We start from the raw sequence: 19,853 nt of genomic DNA, 5'->3' as shown, positions 1-19,853 counted from the left end.
TAGTAATACGTTTCGTAATATTGTAGTACGCATCAAAATTTGAATAAAAGAAAATATGTAGTTGAAAAAGAAAATGATTGGAAAAATAATTCACTCTTTGAAAAAATATAATATTAAAATATTATAAAGTATACATCTTTTTTATTATTTTAAAATTTATATAAGTTTATAAGTATAAATAGTTTTATATTTGTTATTTATAATTATTCTGATAGAGAGGTATACTGTTAAAATAAAATTTGTGTAGTGTAAATTCATATTCATCCAAGTTTATTCAAAATTAACAATAAAAAAAGAAATTATCATCATTAATCTTCCAATCTTATTCAACATCAAGTTTCTCGATAATCTCTCAAGACCTCATAAAAAAAGATTTTACTTTACATTTCTTTAACTCATTTTCTCATTATCTTTTAGATAAACAGAATCATTATCTCACCAGTAAGAAGGAAGGAACAATTAGTATAATCAGATCTAGCCTGAAAATAATACTGAAAAACTTAATAGTTATAAATTAAATTTTAACAAGTTTAAATTAAAAGTATATTCTTGATCGTTTAACCTAATCATCTTAATTAATGCGTAAATATTTGTTTGCAGGAAGTATGCTTACACTCGATAGTTATAATATCAAACTATCGAGTGATCTTAGGTGATGTTATAATATAAAGAACAGAGCAGGATGCACCAGAGAGAGAGAGAGAGAGAGAGAGAGAGAGAGAGAGAGAGAGAGAGAGAGAGAGAGAGAGAGAGAGAGAGAAAGAGAGAGAGAATAATTAACTCGTCCGTCTCAATCATCCCACCCTCCCCCCGCCCCCCCTTCAATTATTCAGACGAAATACGTCGCAAAGATGCAAAAAGTATTATATTATGCTTTATAGTTGTGCAAAATGAGTTGCATGTGTATATACGACTTTCCAAGTGAAATGTTTTCACTCTTACGTTGCTTTCTGATTTATGTGCATTCGACATTTCCCTTCGTGATTTCTCGAAACGCACGCATGAATTTTTGTAAATAAAACGACTGTTTTTTTCATTGAAACATTTATATTATACATTTATATGATTATTATTTTCTTCATTTAAAATAGCCTTTTTCATGTACTTTTAATGCATTTCTTTCAACGCGACACAAATCCTTCAATGTTCTTCGTGTCTTTAGTCATGTCGAGAGAAATTTCGAGAACGAGAAGCAAGAAATTCTATGAAAACAACCATTTTTACACCGTTATCTCTTTCAAACGATTTTTCCATAAATTGGAAACGTTTAGTGGTCCGCTCATTCGCAGTACCTTCGTCGAAAGCAAAATTTATATTACGCGTTGCCTCAGCCATGTTAAAATCAAGCTTAAACTTGTACAAAAAATTATTTAAATTTTTTTGTAAAATGATGTAAAAAATTGCAGTTTTTAAACGTATATCGCTTATAACGTAAATGCATTAATTTAGGACTTTAGGAGATATTTACTTTTAAAATGATATACCTACAGCGCTTATTGGCTGCCAAAAAATTGAATTACAAACACGAAAAGTTTGAATTATTAAAAGCGGCCACTTTTCATTTGCAACGACTAATACATATTGTATACACATATATATATATATATATATATATATATATATATATATATATATATATATATATATATATAATATAAATATATATATATATATATAAAAGAATAAATTTCGTACAATTTTTACATAAATAATCAAATTAATATATTGTGATATTCATTTTTAATCATAAAGACATAAACACATGAAATGTGAGACAATATATTATAATAATGTCTTCATTTTATAAGATCAAGAAACACAAGTATCCCCTCTAGAAATCATCCAATATCTAGTTCATAATCCATTTACGATTACATTATTTCATTTATTAAAATCTCAATTACATATGCTTAACCTCTAGTTGAAAATTAATACTAATGATTAATCTTGGTGTATATATATATATATATATATATATATATATATATATATAATACATATGGATGTGGATAATATTGATAAAATGAATGAAGAAAAACTCTGTGAAAAATCACAACTTACCGAGCAACAATTGTCCACAGGATGTGAACATGAGTAGATTAGAGTCATCCTTTTCCTCAGAAGTTGCAGTTGAAGCCTGCAGATCCTGTCGATCTTCGGATGCTGATGCGCGCTTCGGATGCTGATGCTGATGCTGATGCTGGTGCTGGTGCTGGTGCTGATGATGATGCTGATGCTGTCGTTGTTGTTTCTCCGGGATAAGAATATCTTTCGAGTGTTTCGACTCTCGACAACTCTCCGGCTTCGATTCTGAATTTACCGAATCTTTGGATTCCTTCGAATGACTTGAATTTTGACTTCTCACTGTGGAATCGAGCGCGATTGTCGCTGCGTCCTCCATGATTCTTTTCCGAATCAATTGTACATCGTTAACAATAATAATATAATAATTGCGTCTCGCCGCAATTGTTGCACCGTCTTTCTTCTTGTTCGAAATAATTTTCCGCCGCTAATTCTATTCTCGGTTATTATTTATTCGAGATTCAAAGAAAGAGATTGAAAGAGCGGTAATGTCCCAATCGTGGCATCGATCGCATTTTTCACTTTTATTTACAAAATTCATACGATTTCTCGCTCGCTTATATCGAGCATAGTCTTGCGCCAATGCATTATTATGTCGTATGAATTGTAATTTTATAGAATCTCAGAGATTTCTGTGCATTGTGAGCATTTTTTTCATTCAAATTACAATGTACTTTTTTGAAATTTATCTAATTTTAGACTTTATTTATTATATATGATATATTTATTTAATAATCGTATACGGATAATAAAGATTCACAGTTGTATGTATTTTTGTTTTTGATAGAAATTTATCTATTTCTTGAATCATTTCTTAAAAATTGACGTATATATAAGAATTACATTCAATTGTTTTTGATATTAATATTGAATATTCAGCACAGATTGTTTATAACAAAATTTACAACAGTTGCGAATTAATATAATTAAATGTAGCAATAGAAAGCTACGTCGAATTTAAAGCAGATTGTACAACGTGGTAATTGCTGATCCGACTGGCAATGTATGCAGAATCATAATTATCTAGAAATAAAGCAAACATTTATGTAACACTTGCGAATAAACGATATAAATTAAAAAAAAAAAAAAAAAAAAAAAAAAAAAAAACACAATCTTAATATTATAAAAAATGTATTGTATCATTGTTTTTCCTCGAGTATAAGGTCGCGACAATTTTTTACCGCTTAATAATACAGAGTTTTTTTAACCTAACCCGAATTAAATCATCTGACATATGTATCTTGACTGTTATTGATATTGTACGAAAAAAAAAAACTATTATAGATAATGCGAGTAAGAGGAGAAAACATCATCTTAAAAAAATCTATAATAAATTATAATGGTAATCGTCAAAACTTCTTGTCATCCTTTCTGCAATTTGTCAAGATTATATAGATACATCTTTTATGTACGAGAGAAGACACTAATATCGTAGCTAATGTAAAAAATTGATATATTATTGTTGACATAATATTATATCAATAATATTAAAATTGATTAATATTGTTTAATATTTTTGTATTGATTTTTCTTATACGTAATAATCTTAATACATATATTCCTTACGCGCAATAATTTCTTCTTTATATTGTTTTCTCTGTCATCAATAACAATCAAAATATTTCTGGTGATCAAGATAAAGAAAACATTTATAACTGTATAATTCTATAATGATTATAATATATAAATTTAAGATACTTACGGAATTATTTTTTATTTTTTAAGTGTATTTTTGATTTTTTAAAGATGTAAATTAATTAAATTTGCGTATTATATGTACGCTTAAATAGCGTTTTTACATACATATGTATCTATATACCACAGCTCGTTTTATTTTATTTTTCCAAAAGTGCGGAAAGAAAGATCCGTTAATTCTTAAACGTGCTATGATCGTCAAATACCGTGAAACTATTTCGAACAGCTATCTATCCGGCACAAGCAGCACGTCAGGAAACGTTATTCGAAATTTATGAGATTCGAATCGCTCGCACACGCGGAAGAAGATATCGGTATATAAAATAAGTAGCATAATTTGCGATGTCACAAATTGCTCAGGTATCATCCAAGTCGTTGCACTAAATCAAGAAATTCCAGTTTTCGAATCTTCATAGAGACAGTTTCACTTACGCGCGCACGCGTGTGCGTGCGGGTGAGTCTATGTGTGTGTACTGTTATTATAATATATAATTTATATATTACTTTCATCAGTAGACTGCATCAATAGCACAGATAGAATCTCTACCTAACCGGAAGATTTTCTAATTTGAAATTAAAAGTAAGTACAATTTTCTGCTATAATCAATGATAACACATTATGTTTTGATTGATATAATTCAAATTTAACACCAATTTAACACAATTTTTAAATTTACAAAATAAAATGCATGCTATATTTGTGAAGGACAATTATTTACATTACTTTGTACATCGAAATTTTACACACAATATATATTTGATTTAATATATATTGTGAATATGTGATTATTCCATAAGCACCAATTAAAGAAAGGATCGGAAAAATTATTTAAAATTAAATTACAAAATAAAAGTTATTTTGTTTTGTTTCGAAGATGATACTTAATTATCACGTCGTGATTAGTTTTTTTTTCTTATAGATGGAAATGTAGAAGAAATTTCAAAAGTCAACCTTATTTTTTAAATGGTATGCGTTATATTTTTTTAAAAATATGATAGCGATTGATGAGACAAGTTCAACAACTTACTAATTACGTAAAGGTCATTCAAGATTATAAAAGATTGTAAATTAATGAAATTTTTTTACGTTTACCAGGTTTAGATTTAATTTTAAATGGCAAACTAAATTATTATATAACTTAATGGCTTCTATTGTATATTCTTCTACGTTCTTTTATATTTAACTTTTCCTTGACATTTAAGTTTTGTTTACGTTTATTGATGTATGTCGTATACATTCGTTGGCTCACTCATTAATTAGGATCGATGACTAAAAAAAATTATAAATGTTTCATAGTGGAAATCAACGTCAGTTTCGATTAGGTCGATTAGGATGCCGTTTGTGGAATATATTGTTAATATTTCACTGACAAATATTATTATCAAACTACATATATTGTAACTTTCCTGAAAAGTTTCCCTGTATCATGAAAAACAACGGAAATATTATATTTTAGACTTTAGACTGTCACATTAGATAGGCTACTCTATGTGTAAAAATAATTTTTCGAAATGCGCGTTAACCAAAATCTTTCTTTTTTATACATAACATTTTATAAATAAAAAAAGTAAATGAGATAAAATTCTGTACAATAAAAGATAAAGAGAGAAAAATTATTATTTATTATTAGCGACTCAAGAAAGAGAGAATATCAACATACATATGTATCAATGTAGGTAGTTGAGAACTAATCGCAAAACAGTGATTAAAACATGAGTTGAACATCCTAATCGAGTCTTTCATTTCTCGGGTACTCGTGAATAAACATACATAACGGACCGTCCTTACAGCTGCGAGGCATCTTTCGGAGCGTTTCGAGAGAGCTTGAGATTATTATTACATTCACCGGAGCGTTTTCGTCAGCGCGCGTAGAATTTTTGCATTTTCAAGTGTTTCTCTCTTTCTCTCTCTCTCTCTCTCTCTCTCTCTCTCTCTCTCTCTCTCTCTCTCTCTCTCTCTCTCTCTCTCTTTCAGCTGCTTTGTTTCCCGTTTTTTTTATGAAATGCGCGTTTCTAATATTTCTTCTCACAGTATGTGCATGAGCAAAGATTCATTATATATATATAAATTATAGACTTGTAAATTTATTATATATACATAGAAAACATGGACGCGAAAAAATGTTGTAAAACTTTAAACAGCGATATTACCCCAATACAGATATAAAAATTGTAATAGGTAAAGGCAGAGAAACAAAATTGACACATGGCATATCAAAGCCGAAACTCATCGCAATTCTATATTGGTTGGTATTTCCTATTCTTAAATCTATTTTTTCTTCTTTTTCTTATAAACAATCTTAAAAAGAGTCGCCCGTCGTAAACAGCAAATTATAAATCACACAATTATATGTATAATTTTATTAAAAAAATCACACGCACGAAAATATTGATCATACACATGCATGCATTAAAACTTTAGTAACTTTAGTATACTTTGAAAGATTAGCAGGATTAGTTGACGAATATACTTGCGGTTTAACGTACCAACAAATTATAATCGTCGATTCTTTCGATTTACGACGTCGTATCGGGCTGATTAAAAACGTCATTCGATCTTTATCTTTTTGCATGACATGAGCGGCGAGACAATTGCGACAATTACGATCGCGATTTGAAGAAAATCTATCGCGTGACCGATCTGTCGAGCATTCGCTCGGTGACTGGAGGTGACTGGAGACTGGAGACTGGAGACTGGAGACTGGAGGTGCGCGTCGAGAGTCGAGAGTCGAGAGTCGAGAGTCGAGAGTCGAGAGTCGAGAGGGGCGAGAGGCGAGAGTCGAGAGGCGAGAGTCGAGAGTCGAGAAATGTATTACAGGCAGCAGGTTGCAGGTTGCAGGTTGCAGGTACACGGTACACTACCCCCTACCTGCTGCTTCTACATCTCTTTCTACTTTTCTCGTCTTTCGCATATCGTTTCTTTCTTTCGCTCGCTCGCTCTCGTTCACCCGCTTTTCTTTCTCCGCTTCTCCCTCTCTACACCGCGCGACTGCCGTGCGACGGAAATTTGCGAAATTGACACACGAGAGATCAGTCACCTTGCATGCCTTCGTTAGTGGAAAATGTACAAGTATTGATACAAAAAACGATCGTAATGTATTTAAGATTCCCACGCATAGCAATTAATCGCAATTCCGTGCGCAACTTTCTAAAAAAATTAACAATATTATATATTTTATTCAATTTATAATTTTGTATAATATAAAAGTATATTAGTTATTGACAATTGCAAAAGAGAATTCGACACGCAAATATGAATAAAAAAATGTAAGATAAGAAACTTCTTCATGTAAACCTGACCTTTTCAACAATATTAGTTTCATTTCAACGAGTCATTACAGACGCACAAAGAATTATTCCAACATCAGGCAATTTACATAAATTGATAGTTTGATAAATCTTTATAGTAAAATGTTAATATATAAAATCACATGCATTTTGTCAAGGAAATTTCGCAAACATTAATTTAATTATAATATATATATATATATATATATATATATATATATATATATATATATATATATATATATATTTGTTCGCTCTCCCCTTTCTCTTTTTCTCATGGTTCCTTAACCCCGAAGAGCATATTAATATGCAGTTATTCTTGCCCTCGCGCTATGTGTAATTTCCCGAATAGCACACGCTGTAACAGGTTACTCGCGCTAAAGTAGAACAAATCGTTCTTCTATTATATTATAAATTTTATCGGTGCAAAATTAACGCGCTGCAATCAAAAGATAAGTGTAACAGAAAATGAATTATATAAATAAAAGCGAAGAAAGAGTACTCTCAGAAGAGACCAAAGAGAGAGAGAGAGAGAGAGAGAGAGAGAGAGAGAGAGAGAGAGAGAGAGAGAGAGAGAGAGAGAGGCAAAGATTTTGTTTCAGAAGAAAAGTACGAAGCAAAAATGTATAAGCAAAAATTTGCATTTCGCATGAATAAAAATTATTGTTTTCAAACGAATACGAATAATTCGAAATAAATATTTTTACTAGTATTACTCAACCAACCTCGTGAGTATACATTTATAATATTTAATTTGTAATCTTTTACAAATTTTTGAATTTCGTCATAACAAATTTTCTATACATGATACCTCTCATTTTATTGATAAGGAAAAGATTAAAAAAAAAACGCCTCAACTTCAAAAATAAAGAGCTAATATCTTAGAAATAACTTTAAGTCTAGCAATCGTATTATGATATTATATGTATATGGTGCAATGAATCGTAAGGATAATAAAAGAAGAGAATTTGGAATGAAAGAATTTTTACGTTTCTTCTCGTATACCGTATAAGATCTAGTTAATAAGTTTTTCTTCGTGCATCGTGAACGTGTACATCAACATCTACTATAACCTTCTAGATAGAGCGTATCTCCTCATTTCGAGAAGTGCTAGCGCATATAAGTACGCGAATTCTCGTGTACATCGGTCTCGTATTACGATACGTTTCATGACTATGTAGAGTTAAGAGCAAGTAAATTCCACAAGAATACGTCAAACTTTTCTCAAATTATCTCCCTTTTTATCATAAATTATATGCAAAAATTTTTTGGCAATATTTTACACGCATTAAGATATAATTTTTAATCATTGTAAAAAAAATGCATAATAATAGAAAATAATTAAAGTTAAAACTTAAAATTACGTTAAATAATTATTCATTAATAATGTAAATAATAAAGATTTGAAATGAAATACGAAAGTAAATATGTACATACAGAATGCGAAATAAATATTCGATTGATTTTAGTTATTAAAAGCATTAAAATGTAGAAATTCATTTCAAAAATAAAAGACACCTTACAAAATATTTCACATATATAAATGTACAGAATGTTTTATTTAAAAATTTTCAAAAAATGCAGGGTAATTGCGTTAAAGCTAAATGCATTCTTCAGAATGTATTTTTCGCACAAGTATTGTATTTCACGTATTTCGCGTCGAAATACATGTACGTGGGCATAGTTGAACGCGGTCTGACACATTGAAAGGTAAGAATCGCGCACGCTTCTTTACGGTATCCGCAAGCCTTGGCAGGTATACATCGTTGAAATATATCTGCCTTTATCTCTGTGTGTGTGTGTGTGTGTGTGTGTGTGTGTGTGTGTCGCGCATCACGTTGTACTCAGCCGTTACCTCTACATAAGTATGTACTAGTACTACTTGTAAAAGTTTGCTGTATTCATCAGTGCCGTACATAGACCGTTAATGCGCACGGGATTTTCAATGTGTATGTACAACAGAGAATCTTGTTCTCCACTACTTTTGTAAAGAGGGAAAGAGAGAGAGAGAGAGAGAGAGAGAGAGAGAGAGAGAGAAGAAAAAGAAAAAAAAAAAAAAAAACAAAACAAGAAGAATCCAAAACATGAATTTATTGTTATGAGATTACATTAACTCCAAGGCTGAAAATTTTCAAGGAAAAAAAGATTAATATTTGCTTTACTTTTATGCTTTTAATTCTCTTTTATTTAATTTTTCAAGATCAGGGCGAGGTTGTCTTGAATTTTTTAAATGGAACTTTTCATTTTTCGTAATATGAAACATACATGTACTATATGTATAGTTGATATTTTTCAAGATGTAACCACATTTTGTTTCAATTACTCATATTTTTTACGACAAAATTCGTAATACATCTTATACATGTTGAATATTTATTAATAAATGAATAATTTAATAGATGAATATATAACATCACGTAATAAAAGTGATTAAAAGTCAAAATTTTTTTCCATGGATTTATTTTACACAACCTATTGTACAAGCAAATTTAAAATATTTTCTTGTTAAAAATCAGTATTATGTTATTTCGCATTTCAAGGCTAATTCTAAAGATGAGTTAATTCTATTTTAATTTTTTACTATTACCAGTGTGTCCCATCTTAAAAAAAATCCACATAAATATTTCTGAAACTTTGCGTTATCTTGAAAAATGTTTCACATAAAAGTTAGAAAATTTAAAAAGATGCATTCAACGACAATATGAGTTTGGCAATAAATGACGAAATTACGTTACCAAGATCAGGACGAGACCGTCTTAAATTTTTTGGAAAATTGAATAGAACCTCTCATTTTTTAATACATATTCTTTTAACCCTTCTTAAAATATTTTCAAAACACTATAATTTTATCCATGGGTTAAATTCTTATCCACATTTAGTCTTTTCAAAATTATCGAGATTTATATCATAAGATATCAGTGTCTGACTTTAAACCAGTCAAACGTGAAAACTGTTCGTTATCTAACTTTATGCCTATTATTTATTTTTTGTTCACAAGCAGATCACAAGCAACAACATATGAGAATATGATTGATATTGATTTTACCGAGATCAAATTTTATACTAATTTTTTAAGCGCATAAAAAATCTTTTTAAGCTTTATAACTTTTATATGAAACATTTTTTAAGATAACGTAAAGTTTCTGACTGAATGAGATAGATCTTTTAAAATGGGACGCTCTGTATCGCGTATCGCACATTTGATTTGGCATTTGAGCGCTCAATTTTTCATTCGACTGCAACGAGTCCTAGTTTTCTTCCGAAGATAAGATTCGTATGGAAAATCATAAAGAGGAAAAGATTCTTTTTTCCTGACGCACGAGTTACACATATACGTATACATATAATATTTATAATTTATATATCGTATCTGAATCCCACTTAATTGTTTCCTCAATTTGCATTGTATTTTTGCTCACAGATGATTTTGGAATTTTAAAGCGGAAAGCACACCGAAGAATGCGTATGTATGTACACACACAAGAGAGATAATATATATGTACGTACACATAATACAAATGTTGTATCCAAGAAAAATTTCAAAATCAGCTAAATTCATGATGGATAACAGCAAAAAATAAAAAATAAAGTTTTCTAAATGTTAAATTAAAATTTAATGTTATTTTTTGCGAAACATAAATACTAATTTAAAAGATTTTTTCCTTTTTTTTTCGTAATTATGTTTTCCGCTGCATAATTACATATTCCTTTTTACGCGTAGATACAATATATATTGTACTCATCTTATTGTTAGAAACAAAATTCCTCCGTACCCGCATACTTGTGAATGAATTTTACAGGAAGAATGCGCTTGCATCAGAGCAAGACGCAATTCAAATTATGTCAGCTTGGAATTTCAACGACAGTGTTTGCATCGCGGTTAATGAAATCGCCATCCGTTTTTAATGCCGCAGTTACTTCCGACTTTCTAATGTATAGGCTTCTCGACATAACGATAATCGCGCGATGAATAATAAATTATCGCTCTACTGTCATCGATGCCATCTATATTAATTTAGATAATTCTACATGCTTATACATATATATTGTAGATAAACGAATATAATACCCTTGCAGTCATGTTTCCTTAACTTTCCTAACGTCAATAACGTAGAACGTAGACCGTGAACAACTGCCTTCTCTCTATCAGGGAAAATAATTTGACGCAATAAATAACAGCAAATAAAAGCAAATTATTTAAATGTACGCGCGTAGATATACGTGTTAATTAATCTTTTACGCGTCGTTTTACATAGATTGATGATAGCTGTTTTAATATTAAAACAGCTTTTTATTCGTGCTTTATAATTTTAAAAAAGTTCTGTCTCATTTTGCAATTTTGATATATATTTGTTAAAATAATGTACTATTTTTTCTCAATTTTCTTTAATCAAAATATCTTCTAAACGTTGAAATAAAAAAAAATATATACATATATATAGATATATATACATATATTAATTAGTATAATATTTATAATAAAAGTGACGTCATTCGCGACAAGTATGAAAATATTTCCAAAATTGGAAGAAAAAAATGTAAATACTACATTTGAAAAAGGAAAGTAAAATAAAATAGGCTCTGAAGAAACTTGAAGAACTGCAATATAAGTACATAAGTACAATACATATATAAATAGGAATGAAAAGCGTGCAAATATACCGTGCTATCGAGCACGGTACGCCACTGATTTCGCCGTGGCAGATAAAGTCTCGATACACACTCGCTTCCCGCTTCTCGCTTCTCGCTTCTCGCTTCTAGAAGTTTCTCTGCCGCCTTTCTAAAACGGCATTCATCGGAGAAATGTGAGAGGAGAGGAGAAGCTAAGAATCGTCGCCGTCGCCGTCGCCGTCGCCGTCGCCGTCGCCGTCGCCGCTGCAGCTGCAGCTGCCCCCGCCCTCGTCTTTGCCGTCTCTCTACAAATTGTTTTCGAGACGGTTCATTTATTCAAGTCTCTAGACATCTCTGGCGTCTCTGGGCATATGCGAAATTGCAACTGCAATTGCATTTGCGACTTGCGACCAATACGGCGAAAGTCTCGCGTCTCGCGTCTCGCGCCACGATTACTCACTTGTTGTTTTCTACGGAGATAATCGCATGTGAATGTGAATAGGCGTCGCGTCGATGAGATAGCAGCAGTAATGATCGATCAATCGCCATTCTTTTTTCCTTTTTTTTTTTTCTATCAGCCATCTGACGATCTGACATCGAAACTTTCCTTTTTAACGTGATTTGCGTATGCCGCATAACATGCAAAAAGTATCCGAGTTGAAAAATAGTTGAGAATCTCTCGATGACTTAACGAGAAACTAAAAGGAAAGTGTAATCTGACTAGAGTAACTGTAAAACGAATAATTTAAGAAAAAAAATTACAAGATTTTTCTGTTAATTTTATTGTTAAACTATTAAAATTAAAATCAAAATTCTTTCGATCAAATTATCTCTTTTGAATTATTATTATGTCTCACATTTTGTTATTATTACGTATAAATTATGCTTGTCATTAATACTAATTGTAAAATAATAACGCCTTATTTTTTAGCCACGTACATACATAGTCTCTCTCATACGTTATGAAAAGTAAAAATAAATCAAACAATCAAGTGAATAACTTTCTTCTTTTTATTCAAATAGCCAATTATCTACATCGGCAATCGCCGAATAATCTCGTGAATAATTTTGAGGATTAAAGGTAAAGAAAACTATTTTTCCAGTTCGTCGAAAGGCATCGTTCGCGCTTCTCTATCATACTCGATTGATATTTTTTTCTTTTCTTTCTTTTTTCGACATTTTTTAATAAGTATTTTCTTCCTATATTGTAATGGAAAAAAAGAGAGCAACATGATTACGATATAAACCCTGATACAAAAATTTGACAATTATTGCAATCTTTATTTTATATACATATATAATACATATATCGCGATATTCAACTCTCGAATTCTATTAAAGAGTAACGTCCATTCGTAAAAAAAAAAAAAAAAAAAAAAAAACGAAAATAAAACCGAGTAAAATAACACGATATTAGTCAGCTATTTGTATGTACTATCAATTGACAGCCAATATAAATAAAGTTCAAATTAGAGTTGCTTATTTTAGAAATGTAACATAATTAATGTAAAATTTAAAATAAAAATATTCAACATGTAAAATATTCTATAAATGTATATTCTATAATTTAATATAAAATATTAAAATCGCTGATAAAATTTCAAATTTAAGAATATTTGTATGTATTTATGAAAATCTATTGCAAGTAAATTGTGTATACATATACGATTTTGCGTATATATGTATAAATTATATGTATACAATTTTGTAGCTTATCGTATATAATGCAGCTTATAATGCGTTCTCGTAATCAATATAATCAATTAAACAATAAAATAAACTTTAATCAAAACAAGAAAACACAAAAACGCATTTAAAATCTGTAAACATAAATTTTGATCCATTCAAGGATAAGAAAAAAAAATGAAAAAAAAAAATACATATAATCAACCTTCTGTCTTTTCAGTGTCTCGCAAATATAGTGTCTAACTACTGTGTTATCCGACAAGGGTAAATTGTCACTCGGATTAGTAATGTCGAAAACAATATGATTGCGAACAATATATTGCGAAAATATCTCTCGATAGAATATTTCTTTTCTTTTCCTTTGGACAATCATTAGCTAGACGCATTAGTGACCGTGGAAAGAAAAAGATTCAAACACGCACGTGATCAAACATGTTTTACTTTCACATTACGATTGCGAAGATGTCGATAGAAACTTTACGCGAGAATGCAAACGCTCAAGTCAAGAACGTTGCTTGACCACAAGACAGTATATTGTCCTACTCCTCGAATACATACTGGTGGATTCTGATCGAAAAAGTAAATAGAGAAGATATGATGCTGCTGTTGACTCGCGATGGTTACATCGATTGTTTTACGCATCATCAAATTTGTCATCTCTCTCTCCTTTGTCTCCCCCCCCCCCTTTTTCTCTCACTCCTTTCCTCAATTTTGAAATTTTGTGCGTCTTTTCATTGTTTATTAGGTTTAATTTTTTTCAGTATTATTATTATCATTATTGTAATATAGGATAGTCACACGGAAATCTGATGATTTTCCTAATGAAATATACAAATGAAATATAATTTATATATATATATATATATATATATATATATGTATTTATTTCTTGTCAAGTAACAATAAGATATAGAATATGCCCATTTAAATATATTAAGTTAAAATAATATTGAAACAACAGCGATATCATGGAAAAATTTCTAAGAGTTTCTTACTTCAATAAAACAACTGTCTATTTCCTAAACTTGTCGTACAAAAAAAAAATGTTTCAGATAAAATATATAAGAAAGTTAAGAAAGTTTAATAATCTTTTCTTTTTTTTTTTTTTGCAACTTTAATTAAGATTGTTTTTCTTTAATTTTAAATAAGGTCATTTTTTCAAGATATCATGTAAAGATCAATTTAAATTTTTCAAGTGAAACTACCCCGATTTTCATATTATAAATCAATTCCTTGCAATGTGCGACATAAAAAGTTATAAACGGGTAAAATCGTCAAAAATTGAATAATTTACGAGATATGTTATGCTTTAATTTAACATATTTTACATAAATTATGAAATATATCATAAAATATTCATTCTTTGAAAATCTTATGTAATACTTGTGCATAAAATAATAAAAAAAATCAATGATACAAAAAAAAAAGTTATTTTTAAGAAAAAATATGTAGCTGCTCGTTGCAATTACATAATATCATAAACAATTCAACTTTTGGTCATTCTATTCCTAAAACTTTTTACGAATATTGCAAGAAATCGATTTATATAAAATTTATATAAAAAATTAGGATGATTCAAAATTAAAAAAAAAACAAGGTTAACCTTCACATAATCTTGAAAAATGATTTTACAATTATTTAAAACTAAAGATTATTAACTTTTTTTCCCCTCTTAAAACTTTATAAATTCTATCTAAAACATTTTTTGTACGATTTTAAGTTTGGGAAATATACAACTCTTTCGATTAAAAAGGGGCATCTTCTCATATAAAGTATATAACAGGAAAGACAGAAAGAAGTTTGACGCTCACTGTCTCATGTTTATTAAAAATGCAAAAATGAGATGTCATTCATCTCTTAGCTTGTAAATATAAATAGTGAAAACAACCATACCTCCGCAAAAACAACCATGATGCTGGAGAGAAAGATTGTAAAAGCACGTGATAATTGTAAATCTTACTGAACGCAATGATTTGAAAAGTTTACGATTCAATACTAGCGTTTAGTTTTGAATTTGCAAGGGAAAAATGATCGATGCAACAAGAATACTTGACGCAATTGATAAGTAAAAAGATCGATCGGACATTGATACATATATACTTTGTAATGCAAAATGTATAACGCTACATATGCCTGCATAAAGAAAATCAATCCAATAGGAGCAAAAGTAGCTATAAATTCCTATTGCAAATTTTTCTTACGCTTATTTTCTACGATGCGTTACACATATGCATATCGTCAATACACAAAATGCTTTTCCTTCTTTTCCTTCTATACCATTCCTTTTGGGGTTTCTTAATCATCAATTCTTGTTACTTACTATTTCAATCTTGTTACATTTTAACATGTATTTAACATGTATTTTTATTAGCCTGTTCTCTTTACAATATTTTTTACTCTCATCTTACTTATATATATATGTGTGTGTGTGTGTGTGTGTGTGTGTGTGTGTGTGAATGATTTTCTTTTTTTTTAAATATTTTTCGAAAGAAGATCAACTTCAAATTAATCAAAAGAATTTAAAAAGACGTTTTGTATGTACGTCATACATGTAGTATATTATCATTAATTGCGCAAAGTATTAGAAAGTGTCAACTGGCCATAAAACTCCCGATGCAATCGAGCATATGTATGTCGCATCTTCTTTATAATAGGTAGCAGGTATCACATGGCAAATGATGCAATCGAGGCGCGAATGAATATGCGTGGCTGCACGCCCTCCTTCAGACCCAAATACCGTTCATTTTAACGTGGGAGCGCGCGAATATCAATCATTCGATCTAACAATTCTGCCGCGTTTTTAAATCGCCAATAGAATAAAATTTGCAACATTTACTGCCACTATAATAAATATTTCGAGACAAAGAAATGTAGATATCTTTTTGTAGTGATATATAACTGGCCCAAGTATTACGATTCGAGCAACGAATCGCTTCAAATGTTGGAAATATTTGCTTTATACATTGAAATGCGTTTATAAAATACACTACGATCAAGTTTGTCAGCAACGAAAGCGAACAATTTTGCTATTTTCAAATAACATTGTCGGGGTAGAAATTTTTGCTGGCCGTATAATTTTGTACCTGGCGATCCGAAATGGAATGAGCGAGCGGATATGTATAAAATTTAATCGAACGATTTAAATTGCAAGCTATTGTTCTATCGCGGGACAACGTATACGGTATTCCTTTCACCCAAGTGAGTGAGCGTCTCTCAATCGATAAACGAGGAGAAGCAGAAAAGAAGCAGAAAAAGAAAGATAAAGAGAAGAAGCATAAAAGAGATGTGTGTATGTGTGTGTGTGTATCTTTCCTTTTTTTATATGATGACGCAATTCACTTGCTATGCACAACTACATATCTCCGCCGTATTGTCGCGTAGAGTTCAGTGTTCAGTGTAATTCGCTATCTTTTGTACTCACCAAAACGATGATTCATCTTTTCCAAAACAATCTCACCCAAGTAGCAATCACATTGTCTCAGGAAGGACACACCGATCTCGTCCACGGTCCTCAAGTTCGTCAAGTAGATGCTACAAAAAATATATTCGCTAGTGACAATTGTCGATAATTCGTTAATGTTACGCAAAGTTTACCATTTTCTCCATTTGGCGTTTAATCTGATGGAATTGTAAGGTAAAATCGATTTTAGATCACCATTGTTCCCCAGGATCAAAACAGGATCCTTGTGAGACTCATTCGTCAATATTCCAGTTCGTTCAAGTTCTGTGTAAACGATGGATGCCTGGATGTTATGTTTCAAATCAATGTGAATCAAAAATAATCTGTAATCATAATTTATAACTGGTCATTGAATAATACATGTTTTACTGCTAATTTTTTTTTTTTTTTTTTTTTTTTTTTTTTTTTTTTTTTTGTTACAAATTATCGTTCAAGACACAAATATATATTCTCACCTATGATATAATCTGTCATTCATAGTAATTAATTTCAAGCATCCACCACCGTTATAGGAGAATTGATCGCAAAACTCAAAAGTATTATCATCGGGGGCAGGTAATTTTTCTTCAAAACTGACGAGATTATCGCATACTCGTATAATATTCTTTCTATTTTCATAGATACGTTCTATACGTGGCTTTTTAGTATCGTTAGCTTTATCGCCTTGGTCATTATTTACTTCATTGTCATCTTCGACAAGAACTTTTTGTGTGGATCGCGTAAATTGTGAATGCGGTGCAGGAACTGCTAGTTGCGGTTGCTGCAGTCGCAAATTATAAAACGCCTTTTTTCCGTGCGCGCTTTCGCCGTTTATCTTGTATGGTTCGAAATGCTCCTGGACATAAACGCGAACATTGCATGCTTTTTACAAAATTGTAAATTATTTCAAGTTAATTTCACAAACTTTTTTTTTTAACAATTATATATCTCAAGTATTTTTTAGTCGAATATATATTTTCAAGTATTTCCAAATATATATTACGAGCTAAATAATTTTTTTTTTGTTATTTACCTCGCCATTATAATAATAACAGATACCAGCACCACGACAAAAAGAAGTCTTAAATGTTTCATCCTCGTAAATGGGTACGTGCACATATAGATACGGAAACAGTTGAGCCCAAAATAAATCTTCTAACATTTGGAAGGAGTTTGAACCAAAGTATTCGTGTGTCCAACCAGGAGCAAAAATAGCTACGGAAAGACCCTGTTTCCGTATTAAATCTAACGCCTTTAAGGATAAAAATTTATTTTTGTTATCTCAGCTTAATTTTTCTTAAGATAATAAGGCAATAATATAATATAAATAATAATATAATAGTAATAGTAATAATTACATATGCTGAATTAAATCCGCCTCCACCTGGACATCCTCTTCCCCAAACATCTAATCCTACATAAATATCCTTAATATCGCGACCTAATTCCCTTGCGAGTATACGACTATTGCTAAGCCGTGATTCCGTCCAATTATAATTTAAAAATATACCGTCGCAATGTAAGAAAAATTCTCTGATAAAAAAGAAATAATTGTTATTAAAATTTATACTAAAACTGAAAAATATAAATATAATGTTAAATTCAATATGAAATAAAAATTAATAAATTAATAAATTAAATTACTTGTTATTGTCATTCAGTTCATTCTGCCACTTTAATTCCCCCTTATTTGTGACACTATCGTACCAAATAATCTCTGAATTTTCAATCTCTTTGTGAATATTTTCTGTTAAATATCTAACAAAATAAATTAAATTGTCAATATCTTCTTGCTTAATTTTATTTTCAATGTTTAAAAGCCAGCCTTCAAATTGGTAACACTTTGCAATCAATACTAAAGCATCTGCAAATTTTTTTGCATCTTCCTGCGATGCTAAAATCATATTCCAAGTATCATTGTTTCCTTCTGTAATAACAGTACCTAATACTTTTACACCATGATGGTGCGCTGCATTGATCCACCCACAGGGTGGGATAGTTACAAAGTGATGACTAAAATAAACAAATGTATCCACAATACTCCAGTGATAAAATGTATAAGAGTCATGAGAAGTAGAGCCCGATAAGAATCTGTAAAGAAATACATAGTCGAATAAAGGCAACATAAATATGGCAATAACATAATGGTACTATTTAAAATATTTATCATGCTCCGTGTTGGAAATACAAACATGTACATATATACCCCTATATCCATACATGTACATATATACATATATACGTAAAATTTAAAGAGATTCTTTGTATAATTATACCTGTCTTCCAAGTAACCACCTTTCATGTCGTGACAGACAAGCGTCCTAGGCTGTTCATCCCTGTCTACTTTTTTCAGTGAAATTTGCTGCGCACTGATTTCTGAACCTCGATATACATAATCAACCGACTCTGCGATACATGCTATTGGTAACTCTGTCAATCCATTGTCCAAGGCATTGTATAATTCTGCTAATGTTTTAAATGGCAATAATTCTTTTACTTCGGTGCTGCTTGCCATCTCTGTGGTTTCTAATATACTACTACATATTATTGCATTCCATTGTTGTTTCTTAGTAGTACGTTGCTGCAATAATCTTTCCTGTGGATATCACCGGAAGGTATGATAATTCATTCAAGAAAAAAATAATTCCTGGTTTTGATAGTGATGTTGTGGTCAAATTAAAGTGACAATTATACCTACTCTTCTGATACCATTATCTGCTGACAGTTATCATGTACATACACTGTACACACAAATAAATAACAAAGAGCGGAATGTAAATTTGTTAAACTCTAGATATGTAGTTGATATAAAAGTTATTATGTACATACATTTCTTGACACATTTTTATAAAAACTATATTTGCAAAGTATTTTCTTGTAATAATAAGAACATCTCCAGTGAGAGATGCCAAAATGAAAATATCTTAAACTTTAATAAAATTTCTTAAATATAAATAATGAAAAGAAAGAAAAAATCAAATATAAAAATAATTTTAGAATTATAAACGGAAAGAAGCCTGAGAAACGCCACGCCACGGTCCAGTTTTACGTT

The 19,853-nt window shown here is 30.3% G+C and overlaps 1 protein-coding gene across 3 annotated transcripts in view; it reads right to left on the bottom strand.

The window, feature by feature from the left end:
* Engase (uncharacterized) overlaps window positions 1-19,853 on the bottom strand; it is a 27,742-nt gene extending 7,889 nt beyond the window's left edge. For 2 of the 3 annotated variants that reach the window (XR_012046246.1, XM_072887337.1), the window contains exons 1-8: window positions 19,500-19,853; window positions 19,078-19,397; window positions 18,446-18,892; window positions 18,160-18,334; window positions 17,835-18,053; window positions 17,278-17,657; window positions 16,957-17,145; window positions 16,784-16,893 (exon numbers count right to left, since the gene is read on the bottom strand). Coding sequence is in view for 2 of the 3 variants with exons in the window: in XM_072887337.1 (XP_072743438.1) it covers window positions 16,784-16,893; window positions 16,957-17,145; window positions 17,278-17,657; window positions 17,835-18,053; window positions 18,160-18,334; window positions 18,446-18,892; window positions 19,078-19,316 (1,759 nt within the window). In the remaining variant the exon portion in view is untranslated. Of the gene's footprint in view, window positions 1-16,783; window positions 16,894-16,956; window positions 17,146-17,277; window positions 17,658-17,834; window positions 18,054-18,159; window positions 18,335-18,445; window positions 18,893-19,077; window positions 19,398-19,495 lie in introns of all 3 variants that reach the window. The other variant, XM_072887338.1, reaches the window with a different exon arrangement.

The sequence above is a fragment of the Anoplolepis gracilipes genome, chromosome 2 (assembly GCF_047496725.1).
Source record: "Anoplolepis gracilipes chromosome 2, ASM4749672v1, whole genome shotgun sequence".
NCBI lineage: Eukaryota > Metazoa > Arthropoda > Insecta > Hymenoptera > Formicidae > Anoplolepis > Anoplolepis gracilipes.
This window is presented reverse-complemented; position numbering and strand designations above follow the sequence as displayed.